Source organism: Centropristis striata, chromosome 2, assembly GCF_030273125.1.
Source record: "Centropristis striata isolate RG_2023a ecotype Rhode Island chromosome 2, C.striata_1.0, whole genome shotgun sequence".
Taxonomy (NCBI): domain Eukaryota; kingdom Metazoa; phylum Chordata; class Actinopteri; order Perciformes; family Serranidae; genus Centropristis; species Centropristis striata.
Window position 1 is genome coordinate 35,181,454 of NC_081518.1, and position 17,733 is coordinate 35,199,186.

Sequence of the window (17,733 nt, forward strand, 5' to 3'; positions counted from 1 at the left end):
TCTCAATTGCCCAAAACATTTCAACACATACATCTGCTGCGTGGACTCTGCTGCGGGGTGTCTACATGTATGCAACATTTAACAGAATTACAGGTTATCATGGAGACTATGGATCCAGTGCAGCATTTTCTGTTTTATATACCATTGCTCCTTCTGATGTCTGTATTCTAGTGCATAGAGCCTTATACAATAGCCTCAGAGGATGTTTGTGCATGCAGACAATGTCTATTTTCATTATCCGGATTATCACTTTTACTAAAGTTGACAGAGTACATTATTTTGCTTGTTACAGTGCTTTTTATGAGGCTCTTTTATTATATTTGTTTATATATTTATTTTTTTACTATACATTGATGGCATATCTCAGCATCACAGTGTCCCAGTTGTCTGTATCCATGCATGCACCATTTGTGTGTGTTTTTCAACATCACCACACCGCTGATCTTGTACACAGTCTCTCATCTGCATTATGAGTAATCTATGGTAGTTAATTGAGCCCAGAGGCAGTTGGTTTCAATGAAGGCTCCTGTGCTTTTCTGGCAAAAACAGGAGAAAAAGAGCTCTCTGGAGAAGGCAGCTCTCTGTCGAGAGGCAAACAGAGCAGAACTCCTGCCGTGTTCATTAGCTGTCATTGATCAGCGATTCAGTTGCTGTGCCTACCACAGCTCACATATTACCAGTTCCATGTCCTAAAAATTAATATAAAGGTAAGAAAGTGAAGCCAGCACAGCATTTTCCTCGTTATATTTTATTTTTCAATGCACTTTTTTGATGTGAATGGATGTTTGCCAAGGTTCTCAACAGTATGCAGAGACTGCTACGCAGCACACTTGTCCATTCCACACTTTTCTGATATCAATAAGAGCTACTATATTCGGTTATTGGCTTCCCTCAGAGGCTATCATCGCTGCAGCCTATTCCATCACAGGAGATGTACTGTAGAATGAGGCTGTGAGGTATAAAAATGCTGATAAATGGCTGAGACAAAAGCATAAATAATGCAGAGATCAGAGATACTGGAATAGTGAGTCAAACTCCACTTCAAGACACCTCCCTGGAGAGAGTCCAACGTAAGTGTCCTGTCTGACATCATCAGTGTCTGCAGGGCCTCACCTGCCACATGCAGCAGAGAGGAACTGGTGGAGCCCCCCTCTGTCTCTCCTCGTACTTCACTCTTTTTTCCACACTAAAAAAATCTGATTATCAGAGAGCTCACATCCCATCCCATATGCCTAGCTGCAGCAGGCTTTTAAAATACATTTAGACGAGTTTTCTCCTTTCAAATTTCACTCTATTGTACCCCTTTTTATCTTGTCCCCATCCTTTGAGAAAGGACTCCCTCTGTGCAGTCTGTACTTATAAAACCATGACAAAGTAAACCCCAAGCTATTACTGCACGACTATAACAACGAGATATATTCTTCAAAGTTTAAGTGAATATATAGGGGCAAATTAAATCAATATTTCACAACTCTGCTGAAGGAGCTGGGAAAGGGCTATTATGTAGCACTAATTGCACCTATAGGGCCTATCTTTAAAAAATGGAATTTCTCTCATTGGAATTCACCGCATGTCATCAGGTAGATGACCGGGATCTTCCATACTGCTCCTCATTTCACTTTCCTTTATTCCCTTCATGTCCGCCTTTGAATATTTTTTCTATTTTCTATTTGTTCTCCACAATACCATTCCTTCTTGCCCCTTTTTTACACATAAAAAGAACAAAAATCATTTCAGATTATTAACAAAGGTCTTAATATCCAATGCAGAATTTCACCTGGAAAGTTGTAAGGTTTCTCTAGACCATGTTACTTTAAAGATTTTACTTTTCTATATGTCACATGAGTCAGTTGTGTGATGTGAAGCATTAACTCCAGTGCCCAAAAAACAACAACACTGATATTCACCATTTTTTGTGTTGCTGGAACCAGCATTATTCAGAGATTGCAGTTATGCAACTATCAGTGGGTATCCTTCCACTGGCAAATGCAAAGAGAGAATTTGAAACTGAAAAGATAACTTTGGAAATTAACTAGCTGACGCAATAAGTCTTCTGAAGCATCACATTAGCTTTGGCCTATTTTGAACCAAATTTATGACAGTGGTAGAACATAAAGCTAAGTGGACGTTGAGCAGGACGTTGAACCTTAGTTACACAGAAACAATGACACACCAACCTGAAAAGTAAAAAGAGAGAAACTGGGTGTTGTCTCTCAGTTCTGTTCTGACTTTTGGATTTGTCTGACACCTTTGGCATCTGAATCTGTTTTTTGATACTTGCTAAATAAATCCTGCACAAGGCTGCTATTCGAATCGACCTGGTCGTCAGTTGTTTTTCTTTAAAGATTTTCTACAACACTGTTTGTTTACTGTAGCTGTGGTCAGTTAGCTGTGCTGCCAGGACTGGGAGGGTGCAGCACTGGGGGAGTGTTTACAGTGCTGGCACAGGAGCTTTGGACCACAGTAAGGACAAGGTTTTTTCAGGCCCCAGCTATGGGGGAACAATGGCGGGGAGTGTCGCAGGTTCTGTGCTGGAGAAAGTGACCGTGCAAGAGGACACCGACCAAGACTTTCTTTTCTTTGCTGGTGAGAACTTTGCAGAATGAAAGGCTGCAAGACAGAGCTGACCTTCTTGGTGTCGAATTAGTATTATTATTATATTAGCTGGATTGCTATCTTTTGTGTTGTTGCACTTGCTTGATGTTTGGCTGTTAAGGCCTTTTTTCCCATCACAATTATAATGTAATCAATACAGCTGTTCAAATCTATAACAGCATAAATGTGAACTGCACTCTGAAACTGTAGGGGCACTAAATTGCAAAAAATACCAGTCTTACTTAATGTTGCTATAAAATCTTCTTACGTATTCAGATTTTGGTAGAAGAATAGCAAAAAAACAAAACAAACGAGCCGATTTCAAGTTTTATTCACTGCACACAACTACTTCTACTAATCTCTAAGTTTCAAGGACCACAAAGCTGTTGTAATGATCAGTATTTAATATTTATGATAGCACACAGCAGGTCTGAGCCACTAACGATGGCAACAATCTACGAAATATTGAGTGTGCTGCAGATAGCCATTTACTATGTTATCCATACTGGGCTGCCAGTAATGGAACAATAAAAGTTTGAGGGGATAAACATAAGTCACGAATGAACACATGTATCGATAAGGCAAAGGTTTATGAAAACAAAGTGCCATCTCACTCTAAGTCGACTTAATTAAATGCAGAGCCCAGCTTTATTAAATAAGATATGCTGCACTCTGCATAAATGCATTAATCGATAGCAAAACTGCCACACAAATATTAGAATAATTGATCCAGGATGATTCAGCAGCAGAGAGGTCGAGGGGCTTGCAGGATATTACCTAGCAATAACAGTCTCGGTGAAGGTCAGTGGATACTACAGTAATGACAAATGTCCTCTCTTTGACTCCTACTGGCCAGACTTTATTTTGGCTAGTTACAGGAAATTACTTTCTGCACCTTCCATCATCTTCTACTCACTCTGCATGCTGCGGCTTTATGGGAATGACCAGTCAGGGTATAATAAAAACAAGCTGTAACTGTCCAACCTTGTAATAAAAAGTGTTCACACAACTGACACCAAACTGCTTGTTATTAAAGTAAGAGTTAGAGGAAGAGCAGATACAGTGAAGGTCCATACTGTATGCTAATGTAAGACAGTAGTGAAGTAACTCTGACTCATAGACAGCGGAGCGACTGAGCAGTATCATCCAGTTTATTTTTCTCTGCCTCCTCCGCAATAGATGTGTGCCCATACTGTACACACACATGGACACCAAATATACACAGTACACTAAACCTGTACAGCTTCTCAGGAGCTGCTGAGTCGAAGCTTTTGGGGATGGTTTCCCTTATTAGCAGAATATGTTTTAAATTGTCCTAAACATCAGGAAGTGTTCATTAACTAACAGCCAAATTGATCAAATTCTGTCTCATTTTCTGACAAAAGACAGACCAGCTGCACCATCCTGTTATCACTCCAGCGCCATAGTGACAAAAAACTTCAATATCTGTCAAATCAAAATTGATGGAGTGCCTCCAAAATGTCTCTGAAAGAATCAGCATTCAACATCAAAACATCTTTGTCTCAACAAAAGGGGAAATTATTTTTCTCTTCAGAAATCCCCCCAGCTTTGAACACAAAAATATATTCTGCCCTGAAAACTCCTGTCCTTTGTTGGTTACAGCATTGTAGCTTTACCAAAAATAGCTCCAAGGTTTTGGGCTTTCCTGGCCTATAAAGGTCCAATGTGCCGGGTCCAGGGAGGGATATAGTGCCTGACACAGGCTGGCCATGGCTGAGTGAACATGGGGCCAGTGGGAGTGTCCCATTCCTCTCCCCAAGGGCCACAGGGTCCAAAACTGCCAGCACCCTGGCTCCCATCACTATCGGAAATGCCTGCCTGCCTACTGCTGTATTACTGCTGCTGCTCTTGGTCCAGGTCAGTCTGCTACTAGAGCAGAATCATTAGAAAATAGGGAATGCAGCTATACAGTCAACCTTCAGTCTGACAATATAAGTGGGGAAAAAATACACCATCATCCTCGCTTTCTGAGAAACAACTACCAACCCAACATTCAAACAGAAGCTAAGAAGATTCTTTTAAAAGCCGTTTTCACAACTGGAGACTGAAAAGGAACTGAATAAAAATCACAAGGTGATGATACTCAAGAAGCATAACATAAGTGACGGCCTTAAGACCCTCCATTTTAACAGAGTATAAGTGGATTAAGTCCAAGTATAAATATCCTGGTCTCCAGAAAAAATCTGGATGTCTTTTTTATCTAGAAAAATGGGGATGAATAGCAGCCAATGAGGAAGGACTAACCAGTCTACACTGGCCAGGGCTCAATCCACACTACACCGGTCCACCTGCACCTTTTCATTCACCCAGTAGGAGGTTACACAAAGAGAGTGAGATGCAGTGATATCAGGAGAAGGCAGGAAACCATGTCTGGTTAGCTACTCCAGAGTTGCTATATATATATATATATATATATATATATATATATATATATATATATATATATATATATATATATGTATATATATATATAATTTATAGCAACTCTGGAGTAGCTAACCAGACATGGTTAGATAATATATATATATATTTATATGTGTTCCCGGTTATATATATATATATATATATATATATATATATATATATATATATATATATATATATATATATATATATATATATATATATATATATGTATATATATATATATATATAATTTATAGCAACTCTGGAGTAGCTAACCAGACATGGTTAGATAATATATATATATATTTATATGTGTTCCCGGTTATCTGTCAGGTTGTTATTCTGGGTCATTTACTAATCCAGGGCAGACCACAGTTCAAGTCAACTGGGACAGTTACAGTGCCCACAAATATATCTTAGCTGGAGTACCCTCCCTTTCCTTCTATTCAATATGGACTGTTCAAAAAAAGCCAAAAAAGAAAAGAAAAAGAAGAATAATATTAAAGAAGAGAATCTATCTATGACTACAAGCAACATCTACAGCAACCCGTTTTTAAAAGGAGCTTGGTTTCATTCCTTCAACCAACCTCTTCAACTGTGTAAGAAGTGGAACTGTCCATGGTGCTGAAAGTCTGTTCGCAGTACATACACTTTTTTGCTGTATATATTTCCATCACAGTATAAAATCATACTGTAAAATATGTTTTGTGTTGCTACTATTTCTATAAATTATTTATATTTAATTAAGTTGAAGTATGGATGAGTCATCTCTCAACTCAAATTCCATTCTTGCATCTCAAGTTGATAATCGGACTATAAAGCAAAAAAAGGATGTTCTGGCCTGGCTATTTGTTCTCTGGAAATCTGCTGAAACCTCAGAAAACAAAAGAAATGAGACATTGCTTAAATGTAGCAAATCAATTATATTAAACAAATTCTATAAAACTCTGACGATAATCACTAAAATGGCTGTAGTTCCTCACAAGCTAAAGTTGGCAGATTGAGAACTTTGCAGGGGTGTCGCTGTATATGCATAGTGTCAGACGGAACGAAAGAAAAAAGACACGCCTCACACCTTAAATGTTTACTGTTAATCAGACTCTTACAGAGGCTTTGAGCAGGCCAGGGAATTTATGTTTGCATGCCTGATAAAATGAAATAGATTTGTCATATCAGCCAGTGACCCTGTGATTCCAGAAATCAAAATGTCAAGACTTCTCATATTCCCGACTGTCTGCTGAATTAATGCAGCCTAGCCTCATTACAGCAGCACTTACCCATGACCTACAGAGGCACTGCTCCTCCAGAGCACTACTGCGGAGAATATCAGGCAATTGTGATAAGGAAGGGGAAAAAAGTGTGACAACTGAGTGACACATAAACACACAGGTGTGCTTAAAGACACATAGATATACTAATTAAATCAGACTCACCTTTATTCCCTTAGCCTTAGCTTTTCAGTAGCGTCATGGCTGAAAAAAAGAAAGAAAAGAGAACACAAGAATGAATACTTGAGCTCAAAATATTGCATCATTTAAAGATCTGTGATACAACTACTGTGCAGGCGTCATGTTGGCATCAACGTAACTATGTCTGCTGTCTTATGGACCAAAGCATCATTACAGGCTTGGTAGTTGTTATTGTGTGCCCCCCTTTCCTTCAGCACCCCTCCTCCTCCTCTGCTCCATCTCTGTGCACCAACCTTGCCATGGCTAACAGGAAGCAGAGGGCACAGCGCTTTATTTAATTAGTCACAGCAGCTGAGTGCTCATGTGGAACCAAACAGGGGAGGCAGATTGGGGTAGTGAGATGGATAGGCACTCTCCCACCGGGCCTTGGCTGTGCTGTCAGAGGAGTGTAGATTACATGACAGAAGGGGGAATGAGGGGGTGGGGGGTTGGATGGCAGGAGGATGTAAATGACGTCCGTACAGGGGGATCCATCCCAGGAAAAGGATTGCCTTCACTCTTTAAATACCCCTGTCCTCCTACAAAAACACTCTTTAAACCAGCAGTAGGATTGGCCTGTTGCTGTGATCCGCAGCACTGAGATGTTTGACTGTTTTTATTAACTGTGACAACACTCATTATTCCAAATGATTTAGAAGCTGCTATTTTTCTTCTATCTCTTCTGACAATGATCAGGTGGCCTTTTCCTCACGGGCCAGCAGATAAACTCTGAGAGGTTGCAAGAGTAGCTCAGTGTGCAGCACATCTTTGATGAGCTCCTTCCCAAACTCACAGCAAAGGAAGGAGAAAAGGAAGGAAGAAAGTTTCTCAGTAACTGGCAATCTCCTTTTGGAATCTAAGCCTTTCTCATTTCGAAGGCACAACATGTATAGAAATGCAAGTAAGCTGCAACCACAGGAAATAACTATTTGTACATAATTAGAGAATTCAGTGTCATGTGAAACTAACATGTTTCATGCAAAAGAAGGTTTATAATTTATTATGATGAGTGTTATTGGGTCAAAACAGCATCTCTTAGGGTTCACCCTTGGTAAAAAAAACAAAACAGGAGCGAACATGTAGCTTACTATATGGTGCTGAACCAGCAAGGAACACGAGTGCAGTAATGTGCGCGCAACTACTAAGCAATGGTGTGCTGGGAGCTCTTTTAATTAGTGCTCTTGAAGTTATCCAGTGACCCACATCTAATAATGAAGGCAACATGAATGTTCTATTTACATATCTTTAGTCAGTAATGTGTGACCGCTGGGAGAGCCCAGTGGCTGAGTGTGTGCTGCCAGTGAAAAGGGAGGGCATGTCAGGCAGAGCTGCCTGGGGGACGCTTTCCAAGGCCCTCTCAATTCAAAATGTAGTAATGTGGAATGGTATGTTCATGAGTCCTGCAGGTCTGTCAAACTGGGTTATGTTATATGAATACTGTATGTAACTTCTTACTAAGCCTGGTCTGGTATTATGTGTCCCATAATTCTTTTAGTATGCCATTTTAACACCTGCAACCTCTACTTTATGGCTCCAATGGGGCTTGTAAATTTATATCAAATTAAGAACTAATTTAAAGTTATACTGTGAAGTTTTGTGCATTTCTTTTCACCTCTGCCCATTTTCAATTTTGACAAAATATCAGAAAAAATGCAATGTTCACTTCCAAGTTATCATTCTAACAGTGTTCTTCTTCACTGCCTTTGTTGGTGCCTTGCTCATTATGTTGGTGTGTTACTGCCAGCAACTGTTATGTGAACTGAGCTGCCTTCAAATGAGCAAAAAGGGTAAAAGCACTGCTCTATACTGCTCCCAATGGTTAATAACTGCCTTTAAAGTCAATCAGTCAAGATAAGGGAATGACCTGATTTTCCCAAATTTGCTATTTGCTACATTACGCTGGACGATTATTCACTACAAGCCCAATTAACAAAAAAAGTTATGATGCTGCATAAACAGTAAATCAAAACGGAATGCATCAATTTATAATTCAGTGTGTATACTTACAAAAATAAAAGTTTATCAGTTTAAACATAAAATCCCAAATCATCTCATTCTGTTATATTCACGTTACAGACAGCATCCCATTATTTTAAATCAATTTGTACAATAATTTGTTGTCTTTCAATGGAATGTAAGAGATGGATTTATATTGAGATCCTGTGGCACATATTTACGTTGAATAAATTGATAACAACATAAGTACATACTCAAACCTTTTAGTACAAAGTACAAAAATCTTTTAGTACAAAGTACAATTCATATATTGAGTATTTAATTCACACTGAGTATATAAAAATAGGCTGTACCATGTAGTTATTAGCCTTTATTTATTTATAAATGTATTTATAAATAAATAGTACTATTTATGTATTGTATTACCAGAAAACATGATATATTATGATATGTAACATTGTTGATATGCCTATGAAATTACCTATAATGAGAGAGTTTCACAACAATTTCTTTTTTTAATGGTAAAATGGACGTGTACAGACAATTTCCAAACTATACTAAAATTAACTGTATGTATAATGGATAATTATCTCTGATTAATTAATTCAGTGAGGATGCTGAACCTTTATTCCCATGAGAGACGTAGGGTGAATGTTATGTCCCTTACACATTTAAGTGTTGTATTTTCATTGCTGTGTGAATAACTCAGTAGACAGATCGGGTATAATAAGCACAAAGGTGACTTTGACTCTGGTACAGCTGTCCTTGTTTCTGTCTGTCTGCTCGAAAAGTCACCTTTACACAGCCTTAGCTAGCTAGCTTCTTAAAATCATTTAGGGTGATGAGCTACTGGACTTGAAGCTTTAATATGATTTTAGCAACTGTCATCCATCTTTCAGTGCATGGTAGCCTTGGACTTGGCATGAAGGAACCGGAATATCGTGAAAGGTGGGGCTTCCTTGTGCTATCAGGCTCTTTAAGGACCTCTATTCCCTAACCTTCCACCTTCACAGGACCTTGCTTTAGTTAGGGAGGGTTAATAAAACCGTTTTTCGCATGGAGCTCCCTTTTCAGAGGGCGTGTCAAATTGTTCTTTCCGGACAATTCTTTGTCTATGAAAGAACTGGGTCACTGACTAACACTCTCTTCCAGGGCCTTGTTGCTAAGGCCTGACTCCTTGGAGTCCGGGATTTAGGGAGACAGGGGCTAGTGCACACAAACTAAAGCCAGCTTCTGACAGGAGGAGCCGCACTTGCGTGACTGCAGCCCCCTCTAAACAGCACATCATGCTCAGATTACTGAACACATTTCAAGCAGGAGGTGGGGAGGTGAGGGATGAAGCCGGCAAGAACTGTACACACTGCACATCTACGTATGTGCATGCAGATTAGTGTATAACAGTGCTTCTTTTAGTGTGCGGTGTGTGTGTCCTTTTGCATGTGTGTGTGAAGAGGCCGCTCTTGGCTTTAGCACCTGCAAATAAATAGAGAATTTGAGCTCCAGTGTTTGTTAAACATTATTTGCCTCTGCTGTAAAGGCAACAAAGGGATCCTACCCCATTGCAAATGAATGAGCCCAGGTCCCTAGTTATCACTGGTTATTGTTAAAATCAGGCTGGCTTTGAAAGGGGAGGCGCGCTCTCCTTTGGACAGCTCATTAAGATAACACACAAACGTGGCTCCCCATCATCCTGGGTTTATTAAAGTGGGGCTCATTTCAGCTCCTTTGTCTCATGCAGAAACCTCTGGCTTTGTCAGCGCAATTGGAGCCAGATGGCAAAACAAAGCTTCCTGTCTGGAGTGCTTACAGAGTGATCTCAGAAGGCAGGGCCATTAGCTTGACTTCACCAGCTCACCGCCCCCAACGTCCACCTGGATCAACCAGGTGCATGGACGATGACGAGAGGCGGAGATATAGAGGGTGGCTGTAAGTTGTGTCTTGTCGCTTGAGTACAGGCATACAACAGTCTCCCAGCTCCAGTTTCCTATGCCCTGCCCCTTTAGCTAAAGCTGAACTATTAGTTCTCACTAGTTGTGGAATGGCTGACCCCGCTCCTGGCTTCACAGATCTCACTGAAACATTCATGAGAGAGGCATTAGAGAGTGAAAGTCATTGTCCCCCTTCACTCAGAGACTCTTTCACCTCTCAGCTTATTAAAATCACATGGTATTAACTTTGCCGTTCACATAAAGGCTAAATAATTAAATCAGACTAAAGAAGGAGTCAAATGAATAACTCTAATGACATTAACGCTTGAGGGAGAACTGCTCAGGACTGTGAGGGGTAGTCACTGAGGCTGGGCTGGCAGAAGAAGCTTGCTCTGCTTGCTAATACCGAAATTAATTCTGGACTCATAAGGTCATAGTAAGCAAAATATCACATCACTCTCATCGCACCAAAAGACATAGTACTACTTTCTCCTGATTTACTACCATTATGTAATGCAAAAGATGAGCGCTGAGAGACCTGTAAGTTATTTCAAGTGTTAAGCTATAACAATCTCCTGAAATAGGTAAACTTTAATGAATAGGTTTAAAAGCAATTGTGTAACATTTTGGGAAATGTGAGGATATGTTAGTCTTGTGCCTGTATGGTTAATATGAAGCTAAACAGCAAGCCACTAGTTAACACTAAGTGGCAAATGTAGAAGTTCCTGCATTCTTTCTAAAGGACAGCAGGGGGTGAAAGTCTGATTGTATGAAGTCCATGAGAAAATGACCCTACTTTCCCTTGATTTATTACCTCAGCAAAGTTTTCCTAATTCATTTATGGTGTCAATGGCTAGTTTCAAGTCTTCTTCAATGCAGAATGATGTTCATTTTGAAAAATATGTTGCCATCGAGGGTAAAAAAAGTTTGGGGGGGGGGGGGGGGGGGGGGCGCTAATGCTAGCTTCTACAAATTAGTTCCCCCTCTTTCCCTTAAATATGGGTACTTCTAACTCCAAAAAAAAAGATTATGGCGGCCGAAAAAACAAGATGGCGATGGCAACAATGCCAAGCGTAAAACTTTAAAAAGTTTGTTCACAAATGTGTAATTATGGATTACAGCTCTCTCTGGGCACTGCCTTTGTTCAGTATTTTAAACAAGATGGATTTAAAAGAAATCGTAACTTGCTAAACTACATAGCTTTAAGTGGTGCAGGACTATCAGGTGATGTCTGTCCATATTACTGGATGCTTCATCATAAAAATTCAAAAGCAACTTATTCAAGTTTTAATAATATTCATATCACATTTCAGCCAGGAGTGAGTGCAAAATCAATTCGGCTTGGTAAACAGGATCATTTGAGTGCAGGACACGGCATCGCTATTGTTGGCATTTTGTGAAACTTGGAACTTGTGGAACTTGTTACCATTAAATTTATAGACAAGATAGATTTCACTGTTATAGCTGTAGCTTTGGGGGAACGTATAATGTAAAACAGCTTGTTGGCATCACTAAATTAGTGCACCAGTCTCCCTCTCTCTGCCACACACACACACACACACACACCACACACACCACACACACCACACACACACACACACCACACACACACACACACACACACACACACACACACACACACACACACACACATACAAGAAGAGTTATGCCACTGGGTTGCTGTGTTGAATGGATTCGGTGCCTTGAGCTGGTCTCATTTCTCACGTGCACTCATGCTTCATCAGCGTTCACTCACACTTCAGTAAACAAATTTAACATTCACTTACTTGTCCTGTTTGGTCCCTACCTTCCTGCCACCTGGATCTTTTTTAAATAGAAGACAAGCTAAACTGTAGATTATTTTTTATGCTATTTTATATTTTTGTAACTTCACTGCTTTGCAAAGTACATGTAAAAAAAAATGTAGATCAAACTTTCTATGAGATTTTGCATGTGTAGAATTAATTACCCTGTTTACAGGCTCAGTCTGGTCTGCCTGCCCACTTGAGCTACCCTTCAGTGGATAAAATGCACCATTGCCTGTTTCTGACAATGTTTACAGCCTTGCATGATTACACTGCTCCGAGTGCTGAATGCAAAACATAAAACATATTGAATATTTCAATATCTAGATGTGGTGGAACTTTAAGAGACCCAAAGTACTATTCATCAATCTAGATTGATAAATAGTACTACAGGTAAGCAGATAAATATGTAGGTGTGATTTTGGAGTCCCTGTCCCTTTAACAAGCTGATTTTCCACTGTTTCCTGACCAGCATTTGTCACAAGCACCTTCACAGCAGTGCTAGCTAAAACATACAGCAGGCCCCTGAAGCACGCAGAGGCTGAGGCATGACCAGGTGTGTTGGCTGACCTGTCTTTGACTCCTCTTCTTCCAGTTCCTTGGCCTCTTCAGCTGCGGGGAGACAGAGAAGCCATTATCAGTGGGAGCCACAGTACAAAGGCAAGCACGCAATGCAGTCACTTCATCACAAGCCTATGGTGAGTTGATCCTTCACAGCTCAAAGGACAAACTGTGGTAAAAGAGAGCTATATGACAACGAAGCTGCACACAATGGTACCCCCGCCGCATCATACACACACACACACACACACACACACACACATACACACACAGTCAAACACACCCCTTAACCTCCTATCCAGCCCTTTTGCAAAGACAGTAATCACATTAGGCTTTATCTGCTGGCTTTCTGAAAACCCACTGTCAACAAAGTTAGGGAGGCAACCCAGTGATGTCACACTTACACACACATGGCATGTGCACACACACACATACAAGCTAAAAATAGGGCTGAGACAGAGTACCCAAGCAACTGATATTAATTCTGTGATACAATTTTCCCATCAATTGGGCATGAGATCCTCTATTTACGGTGTGATTCATGAAATTAGACTGCTAATTGAACCAAATTGAATGTCGAGGCAACAGTTCATTTGTTTGTATTCCTATACGTTTGACTGCTTTTCTCTGACTTTGACAGCAGAGAAAATAATCCCTTTATTACAGCAGCAGAACATTTCCAGATTCAAGCAGCCTGTAAATGTGTAAGGCAACCCACCTTCTTCATTTTCTCTCCTCTGTGTTACGTCGTAATGTGATTTAAGAAAATTTGTTCTTACTTTAGTCTTCATAGTATACAGTATATTCCAATATTTTTATGAGACATTATAATTAGTCAGTCCAAGGTATGGCTTGGGTTATATAGCCTAAGGTTTTGTTTTTATTTCCTCTGCAGACAAAGTGATATTTTGTTGGCAACTGTGAAGTGAACGTTGAGAAAGGTGGTTCTCAACCTTTTTGACTTAACTCCCTCCCATGACTACGAAGAGAAAGAGAGAGCAGCAAACTGGCGAAAAATAGCGTTATCTTGATTTTTTGAAATCTATTTTGAAATCTCTGATTAAAAAAATATGCTTTATTTGAGATGACAGTTAGTTTAATTCAGTTTTAGCAGCTAGTACCCAGATCCAATGTGCTCCAGGCACTGTGGATTTTTAATTTGTTCCATGACACCCCAGAACAGCAACCTCTCTGTGTTGCAGGACCTCCAGAAATACAAATTTAAATCTGAATATGATAATTGAAAGCTAATAAAATCACACAGTAATGTAGCAACCATTATCCGGTCTAAAACATGTTACTTGATTTTATTTCTCTGCAACCATTTAGAAGTTATCCAGTAACATCCTTGGGGGTCCCAAACCTGAGGTTGAAATCCACTGCTATACCATTTTGAGTTAATCGGTTTATAATCTCGATAAACAGATATATGCATATAAATGCAGAAGCTGGAGGCAACTGGACAAGATTTTGGAATGGGAAAGTCAATTTGTAGTTCGTTTCAAGTGAGACTAGTATTGACCAATCACATTTGAGTGTCCACATGGGGAGCAAAAGCCAAAATGCAATCTCAAAACCCATCAGCTATTGTCTGATGATGATTTAGCTTTTTATTAGCTTGTTTTAAATGAATCTGCTATAATATGCAGAGAAATAATACAATCCTAGTCTCTTCTCTTAACCCAAACTTCATTGTCATGTCTCAAGCTGCTAATCAGATTGTAAACAATCACAACACATAGAGGAGGACGTCTTGATATATGGCATACCTATATCCAGTGGATTCACCAGAATCCCAGAATAAATATCGGCCCTTGCTCCCAGAGGCTAAATCTTTGTCAGACTGATGGCTGATAGGTTCCGAGATTGACCTGTTAATAAGGTATACACTTTGAGAGTAAAACAAGAGCACCTTGGAAAAAGCAATAAAACCACTACTCCACATCTTTAGAACTCTGGTGTAACCGATACTCAATGTGTGAACGAGTTTACGTCCAGTGCTTCATTCAACACCTCCAAATCGACCAACAGTCCCACCACTGGGTAACAGTGGGAATACCTTGAGGGACAGGGCTTTGATAGAGGAGTGAGGCTTATTTAAAGGCCCCTTAAAGTCAGGGTGAAGACGAGGGCATCCACAGGGCAGGGAGTGAGAACTGCTTCCCTTGTACATCGAGAGTGTTACAATTTTATGCCCCTATTGGCTGCATCCCAGATGTGTGGGGGGTAAAAAGAAGGGCGGTTATGGCTTAAGCACAAAAGCTGGACAAACCACATAAAAGACGAAGAGAGACAGGGAAAGAAAGCTTCCGACTGAAGAGTGTTACCGTTTCTCATCATCATCCTTTCTGCCTCTATGTTTCCCCTACAGAGAAGTGGCGCAGCACTGCTGCTGAATCTCTTCAAACACTGCTGTGACATCACGAGTGTTTCAAATGTAAGCAAAAGCAAATGGCCTCTTAGTAAACCTATAGTACTATAAATACACTGATTAGTGGGCCTAATTAATTCATTCTTGCACCCTAGAAACAGCAGAGCCTTCTTCTTTTTTAAAACCTTTGTGCATACTAGGACATGAGGCTTAATGACAGCAGTGTTTGTGCTGCGTAGGTTTTAATTCATTTTCTGTCCCTTTGAATAACTCTTGATGACAAAAATGAAACAATTTTAAAAAAAGAATGCATGAGGAACAGCTTTTGTTTGCCAGTATTTTGATCAGGGATTTTGCAAATGTCTGTTTTTATGAGCGTTTGCTTCAGACTTGGAGTGAATAAATCAACGTGTCTGTTGTTTCATGTAGGTCACATGTACACTAAGGTGATCAATAAACAGCATTTGATCTGTGGTAAACCTCAGGGTTAACCCTGTGAAACATGTGCACCACTGTGGTTAAACCCTAGGGATGTACCCCTAGGGAAACACTCCTTCCCTCATGACTTTCATCCATCACACAGGGGAGATCGGTCCCATGTCACCTACACATGGTCTCCAAGCGTGAGTCTGATTAAATCATATGCTTATCTAAATGTAAAATGTGCTTTGGAGAAATAGAGCAGCAGCACTGGAAGGATCACTGAAAGCATATATTAGATACACAGTCATTATGTAAGGAAGGACAGAAGAGAGGGATGAAGGAAGAAAAAAAATCAGAGAGAACAGAAGCCATGCTGGTGTTGAGATTCAACACTGCCCCTGGAATTGAGCTCCCACAAGCTGCTCTGCTCTGTTACGATACACATTCGGCTGCTCCACATACATTATGACAGGTAAGAAAAATGACTTACTCACTTCTCCACTTTTACTGACCCTTCCACCCTCACTACCCAGACACAGTGAAGTGAGAGTCAACTTCAATCTGGCCATACCCGGGAACGCCATTAAAAGATAAGACAACCACAATTAGGTTGCACTTCTCTGCTTCCTGCCCTCCCTCACAGCTCTGGATATGTGCATACAAAACCCTTTTTTAAGCTCCCTCCACATCTGTATTCATATAATATCATTCTATCAGGAGTATAAGAGTCTGCATGATATGTGAATAAGTCGGCGTTGCCACTCTTCAGCTTCGTGCTTGGAAAACACCAAAGCATTGCTGGCAGGGGACAGAATGAGACTTAACATTTCAATAAGGCGGACAGTGGATGACCACATAATCAATCCCGCCTTCGGTATTCTGGGCTGCCGCCAGCGAACGCGCCTCCTATTCCACCCCACTGAAGAAAAAGGGCCCCACAACCCTAGTAGCCTTTATGCCCGTGGGAGGAACTGCATTATATTTCTCTCTTTCCATTTCATTTGATTTCATATGTTCCATGGAGCTATTTACTCTTTCCTCTGAGTCTGTGTCACTTCCATATTTATTTTTAAACCTCTGGGCCCTGGTGCAGACACTGGCTGACCTTTATTTAAATGTCTCCTCCACTCTGAGCGGATCTCATTACAGCAGAGCTGGTGGCTCTGCACTATCTATCTCATTTCAAAACTTTTTCTCTTTGCACTTGCGGCGATCCTCAGCCATTCCGCAACGCTAATTACTGGACCCGGGTAATGATGTTCCTCTTTGCTGAAGATATGGTCCCACCATCCGAGATCCTGCCTATACGCATTAAGCAGAACTCCCTCTGGATTCTCAAAAGTTCCTTGAGCAGTTAACATCTCATCACTGCTTTCTGCTCTATCTCTCTCCGCTCTGGTCGTGCCTCCCACATGATCTAGGCAACATGTCGCAATTATGCATATCATCTACTGGCCCCACGATGTGAAGAGTTTAAGGAGTCATTCTGCATTTAAATGAAGGCCCTGAGAAGGGTTGAAAGGGCCTGGGAGCATGAGAGGTTAGCATCCATTATTCAGCGAGCCCTTGAACTGTGTACGCAGCAGGCCAACACTGTCCAAGAAGAAACAGGAAATCATTTTATGACTTTATTTTTTGTGCACATAGCTCAAAAGTTGCCACCGAAATGAGATTCACAATTCGTATTACCCCTTATGAAAGCCAGATAACCTTCTTTTTCTAACCTTGAGGATTAAACATGGATGTTCATCACCAATGAATTGTACCCTTTGTGAGAATATACAGTGGTGTTGAATGTGCAGAGCCTTTTCCCCCTCCTCTCTACCTTCTCTCCTGGCCTCCTCACAGCTCTCCTTGATCTTCCTGCGGCAGACAGCAGCCAGGGCAATGAGCAGCACCAGCAGACACACGGCCAGGCCAACAGTTACCCACAGAGCCACCGGGGGGAATGCGATGTTCTGACCTGAAGCAAAGGGCAGAGAGGGGGGGTGGCAGAGAAGGGAGAGCCTCATTATTCACTCTTGCAGAGCTAAAATAAGAGCACAACTGTCACGGCTGTATCCATCACCATTATTTCACCATTTGACAATTTTGCTGTTAAACTACGTGGTCATAAAAATCCTGAATTATCCAGACTGCGGAACATGAAGCACAACATGATGACACTGATGATGGTTATTGCCAATATCATCTCCGTCATCATCTTCGGCCCTGTCATA

At 40.6% G+C, this 17,733-nt stretch overlaps 1 protein-coding gene across 1 annotated transcript in view; it reads right to left on the minus strand.

The window, feature by feature from the left end:
- Positions 1-17,733, minus strand: part of cd276 (CD276 molecule) — a 77,489-nt gene that overhangs the window by 10,549 nt on the left and 49,207 nt on the right. The window contains exons 5-7 of the mRNA XM_059346009.1: positions 17,340-17,477; positions 12,730-12,771; positions 6,456-6,494 (exon numbers count right to left, since the gene is read on the minus strand). Of these exons, the coding sequence (XP_059201992.1) occupies positions 6,472-6,494; positions 12,730-12,771; positions 17,340-17,477 (203 nt within the window). The 3' untranslated portion in view covers positions 6,456-6,471. The remainder of the gene's footprint in view (positions 1-6,455; positions 6,495-12,729; positions 12,772-17,339; positions 17,478-17,733) is intronic.